General features: G+C 41.0%; 1 protein-coding gene across 7 annotated transcripts in view; it reads right to left on the reverse strand.

Moving 5' to 3' along the window:
• The window catches only part of ADGRG6 (adhesion G protein-coupled receptor G6), a 217,112-nt gene that overhangs the window by 77,146 nt on the left and 115,124 nt on the right, over positions 1-24,842 (reverse strand). For 2 of the 7 annotated variants that reach the window (XM_073672745.1, XM_073672748.1), the window contains exons 5-8: positions 17,276-17,344; positions 13,632-13,823; positions 10,193-10,261; positions 7,341-7,415 (exon numbers count right to left, since the gene is read on the reverse strand). In XM_073672745.1, the coding sequence (XP_073528846.1) occupies positions 7,341-7,415; positions 10,193-10,261; positions 13,632-13,823; positions 17,276-17,344 (405 nt within the window). The remainder of the gene's footprint in view (positions 1-7,340; positions 7,416-10,192; positions 10,262-13,631; positions 13,824-17,275; positions 17,345-24,842) is intronic. The other 5 variants (XM_073672747.1, XM_073672749.1, XM_073672750.1 and 2 more) reach the window with 5 other exon arrangements.

The raw sequence follows: 24,842 nt of genomic DNA on the forward strand, positions 1-24,842 counted from the left end.
TGCACAGGATCCCTGACCAAAGGACCTCCCACCTGCTCTCAGACATAACATTACATTACTGTGGAAACCAGACCCCTGGGGTGCCACATGAACATAGCCTAAAAGGTGGTTATTAAAGTGTTATAGTATACACCAGGTCCTAGCATATGCTATATGGATTTTAAAAAATATATATATTAATATCACCACCCTCAATTCATATACATTTCAGTAAAAATCAAACTACTACATTTGACAAGCTCAAATGCTGAGCCTGCTGTCAGTCAATGCACTGAAACCGTGCCAGCGCCACTCCTATGGCTGGAAGTCTGAGTTTGCCAGGGGGAATAAAGTTTATTTCCTCCCAGCAGCACGGCTCTCAGTGTCAGAACGCTGTCCTGTAAAATAACACTATTAATTTCTGCAGATTAACCCCATATCTGCAGGTTAGTAATGTTATTTTACATTACAGTCTCCCTTTGAAGCGATAGCACATGTTCTCTTCTATAGATTATTGGTATCTTTTTGTGTGTATTGAAACCTGTTTTTGAGGATAACAACGCACACAAAAAAAATAATAAGATACATATTGTGACAATTTAACACATTTACATAGTCAAAGAAATAATATGTCTATGCAAAAATATTTACAATATTTCTTAATGTTTGACTATGTATGAAATTATATAATAATCTTTATTTTTTAATATAGCGCCAACATATACCGCAGCGCTTTACATACTTTATCATGGCTGTCCCCATTGGGGCTCACAATCTACATTCCCTATCAGTATGTCTTTGGAGTGTGAGAGGAAACTGGAGAACCCAGAGGAAGCCCACGCAAACACGGGGAGAACATACAAACTCCTTGCAGATGTTGTCCTTGGTGGAATTTGAACCCAGGACCCCAGCGCTGCAAGGCTGCAGTGCTAACCACTGAGCCACCATGCATCCCATATGATTTTATTATTTGTTCTATTTTCATTTATTAGTGATTTATCAAGTAAAATTGATATGAACTGACAGTAGTGTGATATAATCTATGCATCTAATAAAACCATCTATACATACAGTGGATTAATTGTGTAGACATTGGATTCATAATATGCTATTCCACTATATAGCTGAGAGTCCATTTACACTGCAAGATTATTGTGAACACTCATTCACGATGCCTTTGCAGTATAAACTGGCTGCAGATCATCCAACGAAAAAGTAAAATGCTGTCAGCAATGCATCACGCTGTGTAAAAAAGGACCTGTCTGGCCAACAACAATGGCTGCCTATTGGCAATGAAAGATCTATTACAGATCATTCAGTCTGCAACTGAAGCAGCGTTGGCCTGCGTAAACTGGCTACTAAACAGGCTAGTGATCACCCAATGAACAAGCAAATTTCTCATTCATTGAATGAAATGATCTTTTGTGCTCCACAAAAGATCATCATCCTCAGCAGCATATTGTGCTGTGTAAACAGGACCTGTGCTGTCGAGAACAATGGCGGCCTATGTGCACTGAACGTTAAGTTTTATAAGAACTCTCTTTCATTAAAAACACTATAGAATAAATAAATCTTGTGTATCTCTACAGTTTGGCTTAATTTGATGATGCTTTCATACAACACTGCCCTTAGGCAAACCTTGTTCTGAGCCTGTTCCAAAAATTGCTGTAACTACCAAAATGATGTTAAATGACTAACAAGTAGTTCAACTTATTATAGAATTGTGAAACAATTTACAATTTCAATTGACCAATATTAAAATCTAAAAATTAGGAACTGGGAACAACTACTATGTATAGGGCAGCAGAAATCATGTCCAATACTGAAAATTATGGGGCTATATGTAAGGAGCTATATGTGAGTAGGGATGTTTAGCACATTCTAAGCATTTCCATCTAACTAAAAAACGGGCAGCACGGTGGCTCAGTGGTTAGCACTGTTGCTTTGCAGCACTGGGATTCTAGGTTATAATCCCGACAAGGACAACATCTGCAAGGAGTTTGTATGTTCTCCCCGTGTTTGCGTGGGTTTCCTCCGGGTTCTCCGGTTTCCTCCCACACTCCAAAGACATACTGATAGGATTGTGAGCCCCAGTGGGGACAGTGATGACAATATCTGTAAAGTGCTGTGGAATATGATGGTGGTTTATCAGTAAGAAAAATAAATAAATAACTAAAGCAAAATATTCTATGTACGTAATATGGCATAAAATGCGACATAATACTCAACTGCAAAAAAAAATTTGACATGGTGTCCAAACTTTGCAATCTCCTTATAAGTATATTAATGAATTTAAAAGTTACAACATATTACTTTTAGTGGAGAATTTACAGCAGAATCACAGCATAAATATTATCTAGTAGTTAATATTTATATTTAAGCACAATATAAGTGATTTGATTAATTATTTTCTTAATAATATTGCATATCAATGCTACTTTTCTACTACAAACACTTTTAGTAGCACTAACATTTTCTTCAAGCAATCATCTATTGAGAAATATAATGACTATCATTAAGGGGGTGTCTAGTCTAGGAAGATACATCTACATACTGCTGTTAACCTCCTGTCCACAGAAACAGGTAACATCAGACAGATGACTGCACGGGCAGAGCAGGTCTGGTGGAGCCAATGTAATTGCTTCAAATGATCCATTGCTAACAAGCTTTTGACTGGTGTTATTAAAGTAATCTTCTTGATGCGTAGGCTGATGTGAAAATCCAGTTTCAGAAACAAGAGAATTCTCCTTTATAAGATCTGTTGGTTTGGAGTCTGAAAATCCTAATGTGGCAAAACTTTCAGAAAAATATTCGGTATCCATGCTTGTTAACACTTTTGTTCGTGTTTTTCCCATAATGCTGATTGACTTTCCTGGATTTTCAGGGAGAGTTGTAATTTTCCAGTAATTCCATAGATTATTTATTATTGAGCTTGTAATCAGATGAGAAATCTGATCAGCATTTACATCACTCTGAGTCTTTATGTTTAAAGATGGTAACCTGGTGGTTGTTGATATTTGTTGAGCATTACTCATCAAATATGTTTCATATGTGGTTGATAAGAGATTATATTCCAGCGGGGGTGTTGCCATATAGGTGTTGTATCTTATTTCTAATGATTCTTCCTTACTGAGAAAATTACTTTGCTTTAATGAGTCATCATTAATGCCACTACTTGCTGTCAAGATACTGATTTCACTCGCTTGGAATGTTATATCTATAGTATGCAATGTACCCTGAGGTTTGATAAATTCTGGATGAGTATTTTCTTGTTGATGTTGTTGCTCAGGATTAACCAAAACCTGAATAGTGCATGGCACAAGTTTAATTTTGTTAGCTTCATCAGATGACTTTTGACTACCAAAAGACTGTTGTAAGGAAAGAATGTCTACAGAAGTGCTGAGGTCAATTTCACCCATATTTTTTCCATCCTTTAACTGTGTTGTGGTTTCTAAATTTCTTATATCTAAATGGTTACTTGTTGTTATATTTGATTTAAAGTTATCATTACCTACTGGTTGGACAATAGATGTTGATAGCAAATAATTTGACAACGTCTTGGTTGGAGCCAGGTTAAATGTTGTGTTCATATGTGAAAGTCCTTCAATGGCATCAGTGGATTCAACTATATGACTCCTAGACACTAAATATAACTTTTCAGCTTCCAAAAAATCATCGTCACCAGAAAATTCCACTGCGTCAACATGTTTTTGATACTCATTGATCTCAACAGTTGGATGTGGGCTTACTATTTCAGTAGATGAAGTAGCAAATGGAAGTTCAGTGGTTGGACCAACCATGTACAATTTTAAGTTCTCACTGGGTTTTCCATAGTTGAGTATAAAGTTCTTCCACTGGTTGTCTGACACATCATAACTTGTGGTCATCAAATGGTATTGCTCTTCCCCCCTTGAATTCAGAATGCCAGTCTTTTTTGTTTCAGGGAAATATATAGATTGTCTATCTAAGGGCATACTATCCAGATTTAATACTGTACTATATAATCCTTCATGATGTCTTGTTCTTGTTGGTAACAGCTCTTCTACCAGTGTTGGATATAAGGGATCCCTCATATTGTTGATACTTACATGATGCATATTTGCTCGGTGAGCCAATAAACTTCCAAGAGACAGCTTGGATTGGGTAGGTAATATGTCGTATACTAAGGTACAACTGGAGACAGTATCACAAGACACACTGTCCGTAAATAAAATGTTCTGTGCATATACTGAGTCCATTACTTGATTCCTTAATAAAGAAGGAGCTAAATTATTTGGTTGAGGGCTTTGCACATCAGATGGAGATTCTGTAGATATACTAACATTATCCTCCTGAACATATTTTGCTTCTTCTGTGTTTTTCATACCATGTGTCCGATAACTACTTGGAGTTTGAAAACCATAAAACCTTTCAAGTCCTTTATAATTGGATCTTTCTGACTTGAATTCCTCTGTTGGTGTCACCACAGAAGTTAACATATATGAATCATTTATTACAAATGGAAGTTTACGTGTCGCGTTGTTCCTTTTTTCAGATGTGTTTTCAGTATTATTGTCATGATTTCCACTTGCGTGATCACGAAAGTAATATTCTGATGTCTTTTTGCTATACTCATTACTATACTTTACTACACTTTTAGCATTCAATGGTGGAGTAAAAATGTCAAAGTTATGCATAATCCATTGTGGCCACCATGTTTGATTTCTTTTCATGTTATTAGTATTGCTAATCTGTGTTCTACTGAAAGACATATTATCTGGTTCCATCACTGACATATTATGCCATTCATCTTCACTTCCAGATCCTGCTGTTCCCATTTTTGAGAATTCATCTTCTCCAAATAATAAAGATGATTTGCTTGAAACATTCTTTAAAATAGCTAAAACATTACTAGATGATACTGTACTAGTGGACCTGTTTTCTTTGATTGCTTCACCCTCTGTACTGACCATTGTAGTTATCCTATGATTTATAGATGATGTCCAAATTGATGGGGTTGTCATTAACCAGAAGTTGATTGGTATTTTGCTTGTCGTACTCTTTTCAGAAGATGCTGGTCTCTGCTTCACTGGCCACACAATTGGGGTAGAAATAATCCCTATACTTCGTACACCTTTTATTTTTGAGTCTTGCATTTGTTGCTGCCATCCTTCCCAAGGACGGGTAACTAGGTTTCTCTTCATTCTGATGGGAAATGTAGCAGGAACTTTGAGTTCCTGCAGATCTGTATATGTTATGCCATACAATAAATGGATTGAAAAAAAGCAGTTACTTGCAACAAAAATACATTTCTGTCAACTTGGTGCACAAAATTTTACTTGCAATATATGTGATTATAACATTACATTAATAATATACAGTAGTTCACTTCAGATATCTAAAAAAAACTAATTTTACTTTGAACTTTGGTGAGCCTAAGTCGAACCTTCAGTTATATCTTAGACATTTGTATATGTAGAAATTTCCTTATATACTGTAGCATTAATGACAGAATGTCTCTGGCTTAGTTTTCAGTCTGTTTCAAGTTACATGTATTAATTGGAGGAATTCACAATAGTCATGCTATAAATATATTTCCTGACTATATAAGTGTAGGCTTTACTTTAGGTTACCAAACATGAACCTCACATAACTGCTTTCCAGAAATATAGACAACTTTAAGTCCTTCTACTAAAGACTAACCGTTGTTTTAAATGATCAGTCCTGGCAGAGAAAGAAGCTGATTTCTCTGATAAGGTATATTACAAAGTTTCTTATGCTCATGTGTATTATTGCTTTATGAAATAAAAATCAAAGCGACGGTTACTCTTTAAAGACATATTTCCATCTCATTAAGTCATGGCATATCACTGGGATATGCCATCACTTATTGGTCAATGGAGGTTTGATTTCTGGCACACTTACGAAGTCTAAGAATAAAGGGGCCACAACTCTGCTTCAGCACTGCATCACCTTTACAGTTCTTCCCGAATAGAGACACTTCTGGGTACCCGGCTATGCTGGAAATGGCAGCTGACACCACTAATTTGGATGGAACTATGATGAAGAAGGTAACCCCTCTAAAAGGGACAAATTGTGAAGCAGTGCTACAGCTTCTTCATTCTCAGGATCAGTAGAGGTCCTAGAGGTCAAACCCGCGGCGATCATTAAGTAATGGCATATCTTAGTGAAATGCCATAATTTATGGAACAAGGAATATGCCATTAATTAGTTAATGCTATTTCAGTCATTTTAAGTATTTAGATTATTTTCTAAGTAAATATAAGTTTCATAAATTAATAGAATTAATATTTAGAAGTCATGTTTAATTAAAGGGGGTTATCTGGTCTAGAATATCCATTTCAAACACTTTATTAGGGCATTCAGAACCCCCATCTATTAATCATAAGGTTGTCCACTACTTTTACATTGATGACCCATCCTTAGGATAGGTCATCAATGTCTGATCGGTCAGGGTCTGAAACCCGGTACCCCCACCAATCAGCTGTTATCGGTGGCGGCGACGGCCGCACAGAAGTACTCAATTGTCGAGCTGATCCATCTTCTGATAGCGGACACTGCAGGGTACTACACATCTGCCTCCTATTGATTTGAATAGGAGGCGGATGTGCAGTAACAAGTCCCAGCCATTACCAGAAGACAGAGCAGCTCGACAGGTGAGTACTTCCCGCGGCCGCCTCCAACGACACCGATAGCAGCTGATCAGATGGCCGATCAGACATTGATGACCTATCCTTGGAATAGGTGATCAACGTAAAAGTAGTGGACCACCTCTTTGACAGTGGTTAGAAGAACCAACTCTAGTTTACATCCCATTGATTTTATGAAAATGGTAAAATACTTTATTTACTACAAAATTTCCGCTGTATGATCTAGCAGTGGGACACCCTTTGAACAGTTTATTGGCAGGGAACCTTTTTAATAAAAAGTCATTTTTCAAAGTTTAGAAATCTTTTGAATAAAAATTTGCTTCTGCAAATTTCTTCTGTCTGTAAATGACTTGTAGGAAAATAAGTGGATTAATTTAGATTTGCATTTGATACAAAGGCCTTATTGCTGGAAACAAGCATTATACACAATATTAACAACACATTAAACTTTCCAAAGAAAAAGTGCACAATGTCTATATTCTATACTGATATTATCCATCTTCCATGTGCAACGGATTCTATTCTATTTTCATAAGAGATATATAATTCAGCATGTATGTGTGCAAATATAACATATTTTATGCTAATTCATGCTCTCACAAAATCGGCTTTCAAGCTGATCCATACAGAATATTTAGTTCGCAATTTCTGATATATATCAAATGTAAACCATAAAATACATTAGCAGACATTATAATATGGGTTCCTTACCAGGCTCTGTGCTATCGACGGTGATATTAGTCATGTTAGTAGTTATCATAGTGGATGGTGAAGCTGTTACGATAGCTGGGAAGAACACAATAAAATGTGAGCTCGAATAGTGACACTGGGACCCATTAATCAGGTAAAGCATTGGTTGTGACAATAAATTCAGTAATCTAGGCGGGTAAGGTTATTGTGCAATAAAGCAATAGGTGCCATTCAATAATTTACATACTATACATATGCACAAGGATGTGAACCATTGTGGATAGCAATGATCATTAGGCTATGTTCACTCAAGGAAGATTTTTTTGCACCAGTTCTGCCACTGTTTGATACATCTGATTGGAGCTTCCAAAAATCCATGCACATGCTGCAGAACCTCTCTATTCAGACATATGAAAGTGGTTTTCAGTTTCAGAAATTCTGCTGTTTGTGAACATACCCATATTGATATTGCATATTGTAGCCAAGTAATTAATTGCTGTGATTCATTATTTTGCAAGCCAGGCTTATAAAAAGTAATTCTAAAAGAAGCTTGCAAACCACATTGAAGAATTATAAACCTTTGTAACAAAGGAACACATATAGAAATTCGGGATATTCAACAAATTGCTAACATTTCTACATATAACGGTAGATAATAGCATAATGTTTTCTCCAAAATACCTTGTATATGCAAGTTACATTTACTTTGATGTGGTTTCAATAGATTCTAATTGTTGCTTCTGCCACTGCTTTGACTTTTTGGGGCAACCTCCTTATAGGGATTATCCACTGCTTAGTAACACATTATTAATGGGTGCAGAGAGGTGAAAAATAAATGCAATTTACCTCCCGGACCAGCGCTGGTCCTTGGTAGTTAGCGCTGTGTCCCGCCACCGGTCTGCTGGGATCAACATTCAGAGGGAAGCATCACATGACTGCTGCAGCCAATCAATGGATGTTGATCCCATTGGACCATTGGAGAACACAGTGGTGACTTTGGAAGAGTAATACATATACAGGATATATCTTCAGCAAATTTTTGCCTTTTGCTCTTTTTCCAGATCAATTGACAAGAATATGGAAAAAAAATTCAGTTGCTACCTGAAGATCATTATTTAACCCGAAACCAATTACTGTTCTTGAATATTATGACTGATATGTATTTTACATAGTACAGTGACAAATATCTAAGGACGTGTGAAACTCAGCAATATTACAATTACTAAATATTTATTAATATGTATATTACACGAATACATCAATAACATATGTGGTTGATAAAAAAATTAGAAAACAGAAGGAAAAAAGTCTACCTGAGAATAAATGACAGTGAAGGTGATAAATAATACAATGCTGCTTTAATGCCAGCACAGATAATAAACCTATGTAAGTAATAGATCCAACTTGGGATATAACCTTAGGGGATCACAAACAATAAAAACATGACAACGTAAAAGTAGTGAACAACCTCTTTGAGTGTGGTTAGAAGAACCAACTCTCGTTAACATCCCATTGATTTTATAAAAATGGTAAAATACTTTATTTCCTACAAAATTTCCGCTGTATGATCTAGCAGGGGGACACCCTTTGAACAGTTTATTGGCAAGTTACCAAGACGCAAATAGCCTTCCTCACCTGATGCGCGTTTCACATTGTTTCATCTGGGGGTGAATGTTTTCCTCTGTTTTCTCATTTCACCACCCACATGTGGTCTTCATTTATTATCTTGGAGGGGTTTTCCACCTTTATAAAGTGGTCCCCAAATGATTGGATACTTGTAAGAGAACAAGCAGAGATCATATTCATTATTTCCCAGACCTGCACAGTATCCTAGTCAATACAGCACACATCACCACTGCAGCCAGTCAGTGAGCTTGTCAGCTCATACCTTCTACAGTAGCAGAGCCCTTGAGCTTAGTGATTGGCTGCAGAAGTGATGTGAGTTGTAGTCATGCTGTCATCACTGCAGCCTAAGAAACAAGACAGGAGCAGCGGCAGGGATCCAGCACAGGCCCTGGGGAAGAATCTATTTATTTACAGGTATCCAATCCTGTGGGGACGGGACCACTTTTTTTAAAATGGGAAACATTTTTAAAGTATTTGTGTATCTTACTGCAAATATTACTAAAGATTTTGACATTTTAAGGTGTCCCACACTTGGTGATTTTTGTTACTGTTATTCGGGAACTAAAAATAATTTTAGCAATAATTTGATTGGCGTTTTTTTACTTTACCTACATATAGGTACGTATAGTGCAGCTAAGTCTATTGAGTCATTATCATTAAAGATCAAATGTTCTCAAAGTATTCAATCTAAACAAAACCAATAATTTAGGTAAAACTGGAAAATTATCTTCAATACAAATATGTAAAAATTAGATAAATATGATGGCTATGCAGCAAATATTAATCAAACATTGAACTTAAATTGAAATGAAATGTTTAATTAGATGGCTTAATATAATCTTATGTGTTATAATATAAAGTCTCTAGATTTAATAGCTATAATTTTCTTGACTGCTTGATATAATAGGTGATAAAACACTGGGAAGGACGCTGATTGCTGGAGCCATCATTAATCCTATGCAGTTTTTATAGTTCCCATAAATTTCCAATGAAAAGAGAGATATACCCAAATGGTCAAACCTCCATATTAAATGCTTTATAACTCATCTGTCAGGATAAACTCTGCATACAGTAATACTTTTAGTTCCTTTTGACTTTTAATAACAAAAATTAAAAATACCAATTCTATAAAGATGGTGCATTTATAAATTCAAACAGTCTTGCTTGCCTTAAAAGAAATGAGTAATTTGCAGATTAATCTTCTTCAATCTCTATACAACTAGATAATTCATGATATAAATTCTTACCAGATACTGGACTATACGTGGTTATGTTAGTAGTGATCAAAGCGGATGACAAAGAGGGAGTTACAGTAGCTGGCAAAAATATAAACAAAACAAATGAAAGCATGAATGAAAAGACTGATAAAAAAGATGTATAATGTCAAATCGTACAATGTAAATAAGAATAATCATCATACTAGAGAATAGTAATTATTGTAATAATTGACAAAAGTTTAGATAATTATATGTTTGGTCTTATTTCTAGTGGAATCAAATCTGTACAACACATACTAAACTGATCTTCACCTTACATTCTAGAGCAAGGGATCTGAACTTTGGGAAGGTAGAAACCGATTATGGTAGATGGGATAGTAATTAAAGAAGATATTCTAATAAGAGATATTTATGGCGCGTCTATGATCCATAAATGTCTCATAGGTAGGGCTACAAGATAGGGGAGAAGGAAAGGACTGTCCATACATGCATACATTGCTGATTACATGTAGACACCTGAGAGTAAATGGCAAATATTAAAAGATCTTTACTAGATGGCAAATACAATAATATGTGGCAAATATATATTGTTTTATTCACTATCATTTGATGACTTTCAACTTTTTTTAAAGTACTGTTTAAAGGTACTGAATAATGCTATACAATATTAATTTGACTCATAAGTTGGTCAAAAACTAGCAGTAAAAAAGCAAAAATGGAGCAGGTCTGAAATTTTCTGCATTCCCTGTTCCTATACTCTACAGGAACCAGGCTAGAGAATGCAGATTTATGGAAACGTGTTGCCTTTTCCTGGCCGAGTCAACACATTGGGGGAGAAGTATCAAAACGGGTGGAAATGAAAAATGAAGTAGTCATTGTACATCTCATTATTAAGAGGCACTTTTTTAAAATGGAACCATTAACATGATCATTACCAGGAGCAATTAATCCTGTTTTCTTTTACAACAGTTTCAATATACTTTTCCCATGGGCTGGGGTTCTTCAAACATGCCCTTCTGAATAACAGATATGTTATTATTTTTATCCATATTAATATAATTGATATTAAAGATAGATATATTATTCTAAACATATCTTCAAAGATTGTCTTGTGAATAGGAGAAAGCTTTTGATGCAATTTAGAGCCATTGCACAATATATGGAGCAATGCCACGTCTGGTGTGCAGTAGCTCCAAGAATTAGCTGATTGAACCCCCAAAATCTGATATTGATGAGCTATCCTTGGGATTGCTCATTAAAGGGTTATTTCCAAATTACAAGTTATTGCTTATCTACAGGATATGGGTTAGCTTACTAATCACTGGTGGTGTAAAACCAAGATTGGGGGCTCTGCAACTCCATCTTGAAAGGAGAGGCAGTGCATATGTTTGACCTCCATTCCATACATTGCCTATGGGATTGTTGAAGAAAACAGAGCATAATACAATGAATGGAGTTGATATTGAGCATGCGCACCTCTTCCTCTTCCCACCAATCCATATTGAGCAGCGTAGACCAAATCCCAAGGTTCCACAACCCAGATGTCAGGATAGTTGACAGTCCCAGAGGTTAGACCCCCAGTGGTCAGTAAGTTTTACAAATCTTATAAATTGGGAATTACATGTGATTTTGGGAATAATCCTGTAATATTAAAGTCCCTAAAACACCTCTTATAAGAAAATCTTATTAAGAAAAAAAAACAGCATACTTAAAATTTTAGCAGCAAACAAAGCAGTGAGGAACGTATGCATTTGTAATGCATAACAAGCAAATGATGATGGATATACAAAATATACAGATGGTTATTTGTAAGTGAATAGTTTGAATAAATTTGTTGTTTCCACTTTTATTCTATGATAGTATATGATTTACCTTTACAAATGATGGTTGATGATGAGGGTGTGACCAGCAGAGGCATAACACTAGGTAGCTTTTGACCGACTTCCCCACACACAGGAATGCTCAGCTTGGCTAAGTGCTCCTGTGTTCTCTATGAAAGAGCCACTGCCAGACCTCTCCAGCAGTGGGTTATCTCCCGAAGTACAAAACAATCAGCTGTTAGACATCTAACATGCAGGGTCCTTCTCTTCCCTGACATCATCTGTTGGGTGATGGAAGTCAGGTGGCCCCCATATACATTAGACTGTCGGCTGATCCTGCTGCGCCAATTTTACTCTAATGTGTAGGCTTTAAGAAACATCTTGATACTTATCTGATAACAAATGAAATTAAGGGTTATAATTAACCTAGCAATCAGACATGTATTAACGATTGAACTTGATGGTCCCATGTCGTTTTTCAACTACAGGGCAAAAATATAGTTTTGACTCCTCATGTAAAACTGTACTTTGTCCTAATGGCATCCATACATCATTGAATATCTAAGGCCCATAATATCCACCCTCTGCACCCTTAATTTTGATGAGTTATTTACAGGTTTATATCTGTTTTTTGGAACTCTATCAGGTGCTTGTTTAATCTAGTATGAGTTTTTTCATCCAGTTTTGGTTAACAACCCTGCTACCTGAAGGCACGACTTTGTTATTGCACAGACGTCTATCTCAAACAACTTAGTTATGTTGCGTTGTAATCACTTAGTATATTGGTCTTCAATCATTCATCTGTAGCATAAAGAATAGAGTTTATCTGTAGAGACTGATTCATTATCAGGGTTAGAAAGCATCAGGGTTATTGCCAATGCTCAAGGCCATGTTATAACTATGTATAGAGCCGTTAAAGGGAATCTGTCAGTGGGTTTTTGCTATGTAATCTGAAGACAGTGTGAGGTAGAGGCGGAAACACAGAATTCAGGGATGTGTCACTTGTCAAAGTGCGAACTGTTGTTTACTAACTGTGAAGGATTTATCACTAAGAGATTAACATTGCTGGACTATACTAGTCCGGCAACGCCCCCTCCTGTGATAAGCATCTCACTGTCTATGGACTTTGTGCACATAAAGCCTGGTGTGGGCAGGGTTAGCTTTCTCAGCTCTGCTTTATTCTAAATATAAAACCTCTTGTGTTAGAACCACTGCACTCAGTAAACTAAGTGATACATCACTGGATTCAGCTTCTCTTTACCTACATGATGCTGCGCTCAGATGAGGTAGCAAAAACCTGCTGACAGATTCCCTTTAAGATGGCACCAGCAGTAGCCTATCAGGCCATTTTTGCTTTCAGATTTCACATAATTCAGTTCATACTTCATCAAATGCAGGGGTAAATCCTCTCATTTTGCCTATAAGAATGGTGGTAATTATGGGTGTCTACATCCCTTTTGGGTTCAGTCCTAACCCAACACATTTTCAGACTATTGTCCGACTAACTAGGATAAGAAGCAAACATTTTTTTGGGAGGTTTTATGTCAACCATCTGAATATTTTAGAGTATAAATATAGAATGCATCTAAAGTTTTTGTCACTTTTTCAAGTGAAAAAACTCACATAATATGGAAGATGTGAAGTCTTACCATACATGGTACTGGAAGCATTAAAACCAGGAGTATTAGTGGTGACAATGGTTGGTGAGGTGGTAGTTGTATCGGGTGAAGAAGCTACAGTAGGTGGTGAGGTTACAGCAGGTGATGGAGATGAGGTTACTACAGTTGATGGTGAAGTTATAGCTGTTGTCATTATACTGGACGAGGACGCTACTGTAGATGCTAATTAACACAAGAAATAAGTAAACTAGGATAAATTAAATGGAAGCATCCTTACAGAGATAATATATCTGTTCACTAAAGCTCTGGAAACTTTAAGGTTAACAAAGACAGGACACTAAAATGAACCAGAATACTATGAAACATTTAAAACATATGAATCAATTTCATTGCAAAATCAATATCATGGTGCTATAAATTAAAAATTTACTGTAATTCCAAAAACATGTCTTCAGTTTTGTACATCAAATAAATGGTGACTATTTTGTTATAGACGATTCTCCAAGTCAAAAAAAGATATAATTACTTACCAACATACAGTACAGACCAAAAGTTTGCACACACCTTCTCATTTAAAGATTTTTCTGTATTTTCATTACTATGAAAATTGTACATTCACACTGAAGGCATCAAAACTATGAATTAACACATGTGGAATTATATACTTAACAAAAAAGTGTGAAACAACTGAAAATATGTCTTATATTCTAGGTTCTTCAAAGTAGCCACCTTTTGCTTTGATGACTGCTTTGCACACTCTTGGCATTCTCTTGATGAGCTTCAAGAGGTAGTCATCGGAAATGGTTTTCACTTCACAGGTGTGCCCTGTCAGCTTTAATAAGTGGGATTTCTTGCCTTATAAATGGGGTTGGGACCATTAGTTGTGTTGTGCAGAAGTCAGGTGGATACACAGCTGATAGTCCTACTGAATAGACTGTTAGAATTTGTATTATGGCAAGAAAAAAGCAGCTAAGTAAAGAAAAACGAGTAGCCATCATTACTTTAAGAAATGACGGTCAGTCAGTCCGAAAAATTGGGCAAACTTTGAAAGTGTCCCCAAGTGCAGTTGCAAAAACCATCAATCGCTACAAAGAAACTGGCTCACATGAGGACCGCCCCAGGAAAGGAAGACCAAGAGTCACCTCTGCTTCTGAGGATGAGTTTATCTGAGTCACCAGCCTCAGAAATCACAGGTTAACAGCAGCTCAGATTAAAGACCAAGTCAATGCCACACAGAGTTCTAGCAGCAGACACATCTCTACAACAACTGTTAAGAGGAGACTTTGTGCAGCAGGCCTTCATGGTAAAATAGCTGCTAGGAAACCACTGCTAAGGACAGGCAACAAGCAGAAGAGACTTGTTTGGGCTAAAGAACACAAGGAATGGACTTTAGACCAGTGGAAATCTGTGCTTTGGTCTGATGAGTCCAAATTTGAGATCTTTGGTTCCAACCACCGTGTCTTTGTGCGACGCAGAAAAGGTGAACGGATGGACTCTATATGCCTGGTTCCCACCATGAAGCATGGAGGAGGAGGTGTGATGGTGTGGGGGTGCTTTGCTGGTGACACTGCTGGGGATTTATTCAAAATTGAAGGCATAATGAACCAGCATGGCTACCACAGCATCTTGTAGTGGCATGCTATTCCATCCGGTTTGCGTTTAGTTGGACCATCATTTATTTTTCAACAGAACAATGACCCCAAATGCACCTCCAGACTGTGTAAGGGCTATTTGACCAAGAAGGAGAGTGATGGGATGCTACGCCAGATGACATGGCCTCCACAGTCACCAGACCTGAACCCAATCGAGATGGTTTGGGGTGAGCTGGACCGCAGAGTGAAGGCAAAAGGGCCAACAAGTGCTAAGCATCTCTGGGAACTCCTTCAAGATTGTTGGAAGACCATTTCCGGTGACTACCTCTTGAATCTCATCAAGAGAATGCCAAGAGTGTGCAAAGCAGTCATCAAAGAAAAAGGTGGCTACTTTGAAGAACCTAGAATATAAGACATATTTTCAGTTGTTTCACACTTTTTTGTTAAGTATATAATTCCACATGTGTTAATTCATAGTTTTGATGCCTTCAGTGTGAATGAACAATTTTCCTAGTCATGAAAATACAGAAAAATCTTTAAATGAGAAGGTGTGTCCAAACTTTTGGTCTGTACTGTAGGATAAATCATATTACAGTATTAGGATAAAATTATGCCACGGCTAAAAAAAATATCCATAAAATTGTATTGTCGATGTTAAATTCATGCAGAACTGGAGTTTGCCATGACACAAAGGCCTCACGAGTAACGCAGTTCTGTAATAGTCTAGGCATCTAAGGTTGTCTTTCCCTGTTCCACAGAGTAAGCGAAAAATGTTTTATTTGTCTTGCTTTTCAAAATACAGGTCTCTCTGTACCTCGTCTACAACAATTACAATTCTCTGAAAAAGGAAACATTCCACTCCAACAAATATTAGCAGGCAGCCGTGGTCTATGTGCACTACCGCAGCTGTAATAATAAAGTGTAACCCCAGTGACTCTAAATAATGGGCGAGGATGGAAAAGGTCTCACAGCAAAGCTGCATGATAGGTCAGAAACCCATTGTCCCACGTTGCTGCAATAATCTAGTGTATTCCTTGTACTGATCAAAGCATTTTTTAACTTCTACTTCACTTCTACTTTGGAGTTTTACAATGTGGCAAAACCAACATTTTTGCTCAACTATTTTAAAGCTCCGACTGGAAATGTAAAGTCCGAGTCTGGTCTCAAAAGCTTACTTTAAAAAAATGATAGCAAACACAAACTATTCCGCGGTTTTTAACATTTACCTGTACCTTGTGTTACTCCAGTCACTTCTCACAATTAACACTGGTGTTTGTACCATAGTTTCACAATATCAAAATTTCTAATTCTAATAGTGAAAATTACATTATAAAATGTAAAAATGTTAAGAATGTTTTATATAGCCAGAGAGATAAAGTGGTGGCTTAGTAGGTAAGAGCCCTGGGTTCAAATCCAAGCAAAGACAATATTTGCATGGAGGTTATATGCTCTCATTGTGTTTGCATGGATTTAATCCCAGAAGGGCTATGGAATTTATTTTGTGATCCCCAGTGGGGACAAAGGGCCTGATTCATTATTTGCATTTATTTTGACATATTTCTTTTTTTTGTTATCTTGTGCTTTTCGCTGATGTTTACTGTGCCAAATCCATCACAATATTGCACGCCGTTCATTAATTTTGCGCAATCAGAAATGGTCTTTTTTTCTGCCTTTAACCATTTTTTGCGACATTTAGAGCAAAAAGTCACATCTTTTTCAAAATGTCTTACAAATTGCTCCAAAATTTCTGGTGTATATAAATTCGCTTAAGGAGGTACATTGGCAACATTTTTTTTTTTTTGAAAAGTCGCAAACGATGAATCAGGCAAAAACATTTAGAAACCCTAAACCAGGCCCGCAATTGCAAACTAAAAAAAAAAGAAAAGAAAAAACAGGAGAGCAAATAAAGTTGACTTCAAACACAGCGCAAATGTAAAGATTAATTTGGTGGAAACCAAAAAGGCGCAAGACACCAAAAAAACAAGTATAATAGATATGATAGGTAGATTCTAATATCCTAAGTCATAGAAAACACCATACAAATGGATACTTTAACACCTGACTCTCATAGTATTCTTGTACCTTGACAAACACCTGCCAGCTTTTCACAAGTAGTTGGTTCTGTTGAAGCAGTTGTTGGCAAAAATGTACCTGAAAGTCCAAAAATAAGGGATTCATTGTTAGAATTGTTTCTGTATTAAAAACGCAATAATGTCATGAGCAGCAAAATGCATATTAATTATATACAGCTGGTCTACATGTATATACATTTATACATATATACATATAAACCAGCTGTATACAATATATATGTATATATACATATAAACCTGCTATATATAATATATACACACATATATATATATATATATATATATATATATATATACAGTGTACTGTACAATATATGTATATACACCGTGTATATATATAGACACTCAAACCATTCTCTGTTCACCTTTTAGTGACAGGTTTAGTCTGATTTATATAACCCATTAAGTTTTGAAATGGTAGAGGCAATATTTTTTCATCTTTTGCCTCAATACTTAATGATAGCCTTTTCATCTTCCTGTTCATGTATCATTACCCTTTCAATGTACATATACATCGCAGTTATATTTTTTACTCCATCACCTAGAACAAATAACATGTTAACTCTATTGTAACAGTCAGTACCATTATGGCAATACCAAGTATGGTTTCTGTGACCTGTCATGTAATAATCATTGCATTAGGTTTTTTTACAGGAAGGAACAACATTTCTGGTTAAAAACAGTCATTTTGTTCTCTAGAAGCCTTTTTTTTTTACTATTGAAACACATTATAACCAAGTCCTCATCTATATTGTACGCACCATGATTCAAACTGCTGTACACCAACTAAATGTTCTAATTCTATTTAATATTAATTAAACTTAAAGGAAACCTGTCACTGAAAAAACACTATTAACCTGCAGATGGGGGATTAATCTGAGAATTAATAGCGATCTGAACCTGCCCGACGCCAGCATTTAGAGCCCCGCTGCTGGAAGGAAAATAACTTTAGCCCCCCCCGGCAGCATTCCGGTTTCAGTTATGGGGGTGGCGCCAGCATTGGTTCATTCACCACGCTGTGTATAGAAAGCAACAGCTGTAACCGAGCACCTGGCACTGACTGACAGTCAACGCTAATGCTGAGCGAGCTGTCAGTCAGTGCAGGGGGCACGAATGCAGGCACCACTATACACTGAGCGGTGACTGAACCCGCTCTGGCATCACCCACATAACTGAAGGCCAAATGTTGCCAGGAAGAATAAAGTCCATTTCCTCCCAGCACCGGGGGACTAAGTGTTGGCGCCGGGCAGGTTGAGTCAGAACACTATTAACCTGCAGATTAACCCCATATTTGCATGCTAATAGCATTAATTTCACATGACAGGCTCCCTTTAAAGGAGTTGTCTCATCAAAGACAACACTTTCAGGATGTGACCTATTCGTGGCATCCCAGGTAATTAGCTATTTTTTTTTTTTTTAAATTCTGGGGAAAGACAAGTACAGCTATACATTTCCTCTGCAGTAGCAACATTACTATTAATAGCCAATCTTTTAATACAATGATGGCTAAAGTCTGCCAGAATAGGTATAAACAATAACGAGGGTCTCCCAATTCTGGTTCAAAGAGGTGGGACCCAAAAGAGGGATACCCTTCTATAATGTCCATACTGTATTACCTAATAGGACAAATGAATAGGGGTTGTCTTCAATCAAAACTGCATGAGAGGATTTGGTACTAATGACGCGCCCCCTGGGCCATGTTGTTAGGGATACCCGGAGCCGGATCAGATGGGGGTTGTAGTCTCCGAGTGGCTGTGACCCGGTCCGTGCCCAGGGTGTCAAACTCAGTGTGCGGCAGTCCTTGCAGATGTTATTAGTGTCGACTACGCCACCCGTTGATTTGCGGTCAAAAGGCCGCCGCTGCAGGATGGTCCGCTGAGGCTGGTGGTGTGTGTGCAGCTGTGGTAGTATAACCCCCAACGGGAGGGGTATAGCCTCAGGGGGTCAGACGTGGAGGATGGTGGTTGTGAAGGTGCAGCAAGGAGACTCAGAGGCATGAAATGCAGTTCAGGGTTTTTACTCACTGGTGTTGCTCGGGTCACTCTGTACAGCAGTGACCACCCAAGCCGTGCTGCGTCCACCAGGTGCGGGACTCGGTCAACTCCCGGGCAATTCCTGAGTATGGTCCTGAGCTCCCTTCTTCTCTCTCTCTCTGGCCGTTCCCACCAGGGATCCACCTGTGTCCGGCTCCCTCGGGTCTCTTGGTGGTTGAACCTTCTCTGGCTTCCCTGACCCTATGCTCGGTGTGCCATTCTGGTGGATTTGGTGAGGGTCGTGGCAAATCTTGCCCACGGCCTCCGGTTCCTGGCTAAGGTTTGCTTTGGCCTCCGCCAGCTTGGGATCCGGTACCCTTTTGCCGACCCTTCACCCTTATCAGTTCTCATACGGGCTCTTGGGGTCCCCTCTCGTCCTGCGCCTCTGGGTCCCTCTTCCTTCTCCTCTCCTGGAGTTACTGCTGACTCACAGACTGACTGACTGACTGACCCTGTCCTAAGATGGTGCCCACCTTATATACTCCCTCTATGTGTGAGCTCAGGTGACCAGCACCCAATGAGCTCCTACATTTACCCAGACTACTCCCCCTATCTGCCCCTACACTACTGGGATGTTCCACCCCCCTCCCACTCCAGCCAGGGACAGACGCTGTCGTACCTGCACATATACTGGTGGGAGTACCGTTGTTCTGTCCCCCAGAAATGGGATGTATGTAGTGCATGCAGCCTACTAGCTCAGTTCCATACTCCATCCTTACCCGGGAGTGGAATACCACACCTCTGGGTTGAGGTGCAATACCCCTGTAGCAGCCGAATCCTCAGGGTGCTACATTCCCCCCTGGTAAATCACAGCACGTCCTCGGGCTGTAAAAGAATAAAAACATCCAAAAACATACGATTTTTTTTCATAACATAAACATATAAAACATATAAACATTATCAGCAGCATAAACTTTTCATATAAACCTTCTTGTTCCTCCGGCCACGGTGCAACTTGTGACCGGGTAAAGTGCAACAGTCTCTTCTGGAAAAACACAGTTCCTTACAAAACCAGTAGGGGGCGCCTTAGAAAGCGCAACTATGTACAAAAGGGGAATATGGCCGCTCTCAGTCCTCGGCCAGTGGGGAAAAAGAATGGCTGTTCACAGTCCTCAGCCTGTTAGGGGATAGGGACACACGGGTATTCACTTGCTGGTCCCGACGGGGACTACACTTTGGTAGCAGCAGTTTTTGTACCCACACGGGTAACTATTTACATATTCTATTTACAGTTCATCAGTGGCGGTATGCTCTTGGCTGAGGGTAATCTTTAGACCCGTCCGGGTCCTCTTGATCCTCCTCACCCCGTAGCTCCTCCTCAGTCAGTCTATGCACATGCAGGGCATACGGGCCCTTGGCGCACTGATGCCGGGTGAAGGTGACCTCATCACCCAGGTATAGGTCACGACCTCTGTGTCCCTCCGGTAGGTGGGACTCGACATCACTTCTGGTCACGAAGACGTCGCCGGGGGTGTGATGGTCTCTGATGAAGCCCCAACCGTGCTGCAACTGGAATTTAATTACAGTCCCGGTGGCACGGGGACCGTGGGCTGCACGGGGGTTCCTTCGGGTCCGGCTCTTTTGTTCTGCACTCTTTACTTGCAGCCGCTCCTCGCAGACCCGCCTCTCTTTCCTCTCTCTGTCGAAGACCTCTAACTGCTGCCGGCAGCACTCCGCACGCTCAGCTGCGGCCGCCCGGGTCTCCTCGGTGAATCCCATTAGGTCCTCACCGGTAAAGTCCCACTCGAACTGGGCTTCCTCCAACGAGAGTGGGGTGATCTTGGCGGGCGCCGGAGCCGGGATCAGGGGCTCATCCATGGGTCTTTCTTTCCGGAGTCGGGGATGGTGGTACTCCGGTGGCCACACAGGGGGCTGCCCATCCGGGCAGGTGTCTTCACCCAGGTGTGGCGCTGTGGACGTTGAGGGCGCGGTGGTGGTAACGGCGCCCGGGCTCACCAGGCCTTGCGACCAGGCCTGGGGCACCCTGAAGGTGAAGGGCACCGTGAAGACGGCGGCGCCCGGGGTTACTCGGCCCAGCGACCAGGCCGGTGGCATGATGGTGGTAGAGGGCGCAGTGAAGACGGCGGCGCCCGGGGGTACTCGGCCCTGCGACCAGGCCGGTGGCGCTTCCTGCTTGGCCGCGCTCAGGGTTGAGGCGCGTGACGTTACAGGGGGCGTGGCCGCAGCTCCGGCCGCTTGAGGCCTAGCTTGGAGCGATGACGCAGCGGCTACGGGAACGGTGAGTGGGGCTTCGGGCTCTGCGACGGGGAGCTGGGGCAGGTTTACGGCTTCTGGGCACGGCATGTTGTCGTCCCCATTACCTGCCTTCATCTCTTCGGCTCCCTCCGCGGCGTCGTCTCCGGCCGTCGTCCATCCTTCGCCGTCCTCAGAGGTGGACCTGCTCCTCGCTGCGGGTGGCATGCTTCACTGGCGGGCTCCGGCCTGCCGGGCCATCTCTCGGGTCCACTCCGCCAGTGTTTCCTGCTGCACCCGGGCCATCCTTCGTGCTAGGCCCTCCAGCGCGGTCTGTGCACGCTCCCGATCTCCGGGGAGCTGCGCCAGGATCTCCAGCAGGCCTTCTGGAGTGGCGGCCTGCAACAGGCTCCTGACCACTGGGTCAGTGCTGCCTGACTCTCCCTCCATCTCCGGGTGTGTTCTCTCTAGACTCTTCCAAGCTGCTCCCATCTTCACTCTTTTGTTCTGTATCCGCCCACATTGGGGGTCGTCCTGGGGCAACTTTGTGATTGCCAGTTCCAGGGGCAGTTCCCTCACGCTGATGGACATATCAATCATCACAGTCTCTGCTGGTGGGGGCGGTTTCCACTTTTGGCGCCATTTTCGGTCCTGGCCCACGATGTGAGGTGGCCTCTTGCCATCCTTTGGCACGCCCATAATGGCGTCCGCTCTGCAAAGGCGGGAAATCTTCTCTGATGGCGGGAATCGCTTCCCAGTGGCGGGAAACACTGCAGATGGCGGGAAAAGACTGCAGATGACGGGCAAATGGCGGGAACTGATCCGAGATGGCGTCCGATGGCGGGGACCCTCTGGAACCGGCGGGAGACTTCTTTTTGAGGTAAATGCGAACTTTTCTTCAGGCACGCAGTACCCGGTGGTTGCGGGCACGTGATCCTGCCGACTACGCCAAAGTTGACGCGCCCCCTGGGCCATGTTGTTAGGGATACCCGGAGCCGGATCAGATGGGGGTTGTAGTCTCCGAGTGGCTGTGACCCGGTCCGTGCCCAGGGTGTCAAACTCAGTGTGCGGCAGTCCTTGCAGATGTTCTTAGTGTCGACTACGCCACCCGTTGATTTGCGGTCAAAAGGCCGCCGCTGCAGGATGGTCCGCTGAGGCTGGTGGTGTGTGTGCAGCTGTGGTAGTATAACCCCCAACGGGAGGGGTATAGCCTCAGGGGGTCAGACGTGGAGGATGGTGGTTGTGAAGGTGCAGCAAGGAGACTCAGAGGCATGAAATGCAGTTCAGGGTTTTTACTCACTGGTGTTGCTCGGGTCACTCTGTACAGCAGTGACCACCCAAGCCGTGCTGCGTCCACCAGGTGCGGGACTCGGTCAACTCCCGGGCAATTCCTGAGTATGGTCCTGAGCTCCCTTCTTCTCTCTCTCTCTGGCCGTTCCCACCAGGGATCCACCTGTGTCCGGCTCCCTCGGGTCTCTTGGTGGTTGAACCTTCTCTGGCTTCCCTGACCCTATGCTCGGTGTGCCATTCTGGTGGATTTGGTGAGGGTCGTGGCAAATCTTGCCCACGACCTCCGGGTCCTGGCTAAGGTTTGCTTTGGCCTCCGCCAGCTTGGGATCCGGTACCCTTTTGCCGACCCTTCACCCTTATCAGTTCTCATACGGGCTCTTGGGGTCCCCTCTCGTCCTGCGCCTCTGGGTCCCTCTTCCTTCTCCTCTCCTGGAGTTACTGCTGACTCACAGACTGACTGACTGACTGACCCTGTCCTAAGATGGTGCCCACCTTATATACTCCCTCTATGTGTGAGCTCAGGTGACCAGCACCCAATGAGCTCCTACATTTACCCAGACTACTCCCCCTATCTGCCCCTACACTACTGGGATGTTCCACCCCCCTCCCACTCCAGCCAGGGACAGACGCTGTCATACCTGCACATATACTGGTGGGAGTACCGTTGTTCTGTCCCCCGGAAATGGGATGTATGTAGTGCATGCAGCCTACTAGCTCAGTTCCATACTCCATCCTTACCCGGGAGTGGAATACCACACCTCTGGGTTGAGGTGCAATACCCCTGTAGCAGCCGAATCCTCAGGGTGCTACACTAACATCACAGAACACTTGGAGAACAATTTGCATACTGCGCAGAAGTTGTTAAAACTTGTTTTTTTTTATAGAGTTTTTATTACTGTTGCTATGCAAAGATGTGTTATGAAATGTCTTTTTAGCCCCAATAAAGCTGTTATAGCATACAGGGTCATGAAAAGTGATGACAGGTTCCTGTTAAGGAAAGATAAAAATGTTATAGTCACAAGCTCCGTCATATGAGTCACACAAAATAAAAATACCACGGATAGAACCTATTAGCTTCTTCTTTACCCTACAGCGTTTACTGAAACAATACATTCCCTGCACACAAAAAACAATTGAAACTGACAGCAAATGGGCAACATTCAAAAAGCTTTGGAAATATTTATCATACTCAGATATGACACAACCTAATTGGCTACAATTAGATTTAACGCTACATCCATGTTATTGAGTTGCTTCATCTACCTTGTCATTATTTGGGACATGCATCTTGTGCAGCAGCTGCAGGATGGTGCAGGGGCTTATGTGAACCTTACTAGGGTTATGCCAAAACAGTTCCACCAATCACACACACAACCAGGCTCAGACTGACCCACAGGGCACAAGTGAATACCCCGGTCGGTCTCTGTGTAGGAATAAACTCTCAGTCCCTCACCCCTCTACAAGAGCAGTGCTTGGCAAAGTACATTTAATGCAATATATAAAGAGGGAATGTAGAGCATGTAATCATTTATTTAATAAATTACCAAGTTTATTAAAATGTAGATGCATATAGTAAAGTGGCAGACCATGTTGTATCCACCCTCCCAGACGCCATTTACTTGATATTGCCACAGTGGTCCCTTCCTCCCTAATCATCTGGCAGCTTCTTGCTGTTGCCTAAAGTGACTGTCCAGTACTGATATTAATAGCCTATCCTGAGGAAAGTTCATCAATACAGATTGGCAGTGGGTGAGACACCCACAGTTCCGTCCATATTCATCTAAAGCTAGTTACCCGAAAACTTCAAATTTGTACGCTGATGACACCCAGATCTACCTCTCTGGCCCAGACGTCACCTCTCTGCTATCCAGAATCCCAGCATGTCTAGCAGCCATATCCTCCTCCTTCTCCTCTCGCTTCCTCAAGCTCAATGTGGAAAAAACTGAACTCATCCTCTTTCCTCCATCTCACATATCTTCTCCACCTGATCTTTCTATCACAATAAATGACATCACACTTTCCCCTGTAACGGCAATCCGC

The sequence above is a fragment of the Phyllobates terribilis genome, unplaced genomic scaffold (assembly GCF_046119375.1).
Source record: "Phyllobates terribilis strain yellow unplaced genomic scaffold, ASM4611937v1 Scaffold_3__8_contigs__length_932513732, whole genome shotgun sequence".
NCBI classification, from domain to species: Eukaryota; Metazoa; Chordata; class Amphibia; order Anura; family Dendrobatidae; genus Phyllobates; species Phyllobates terribilis.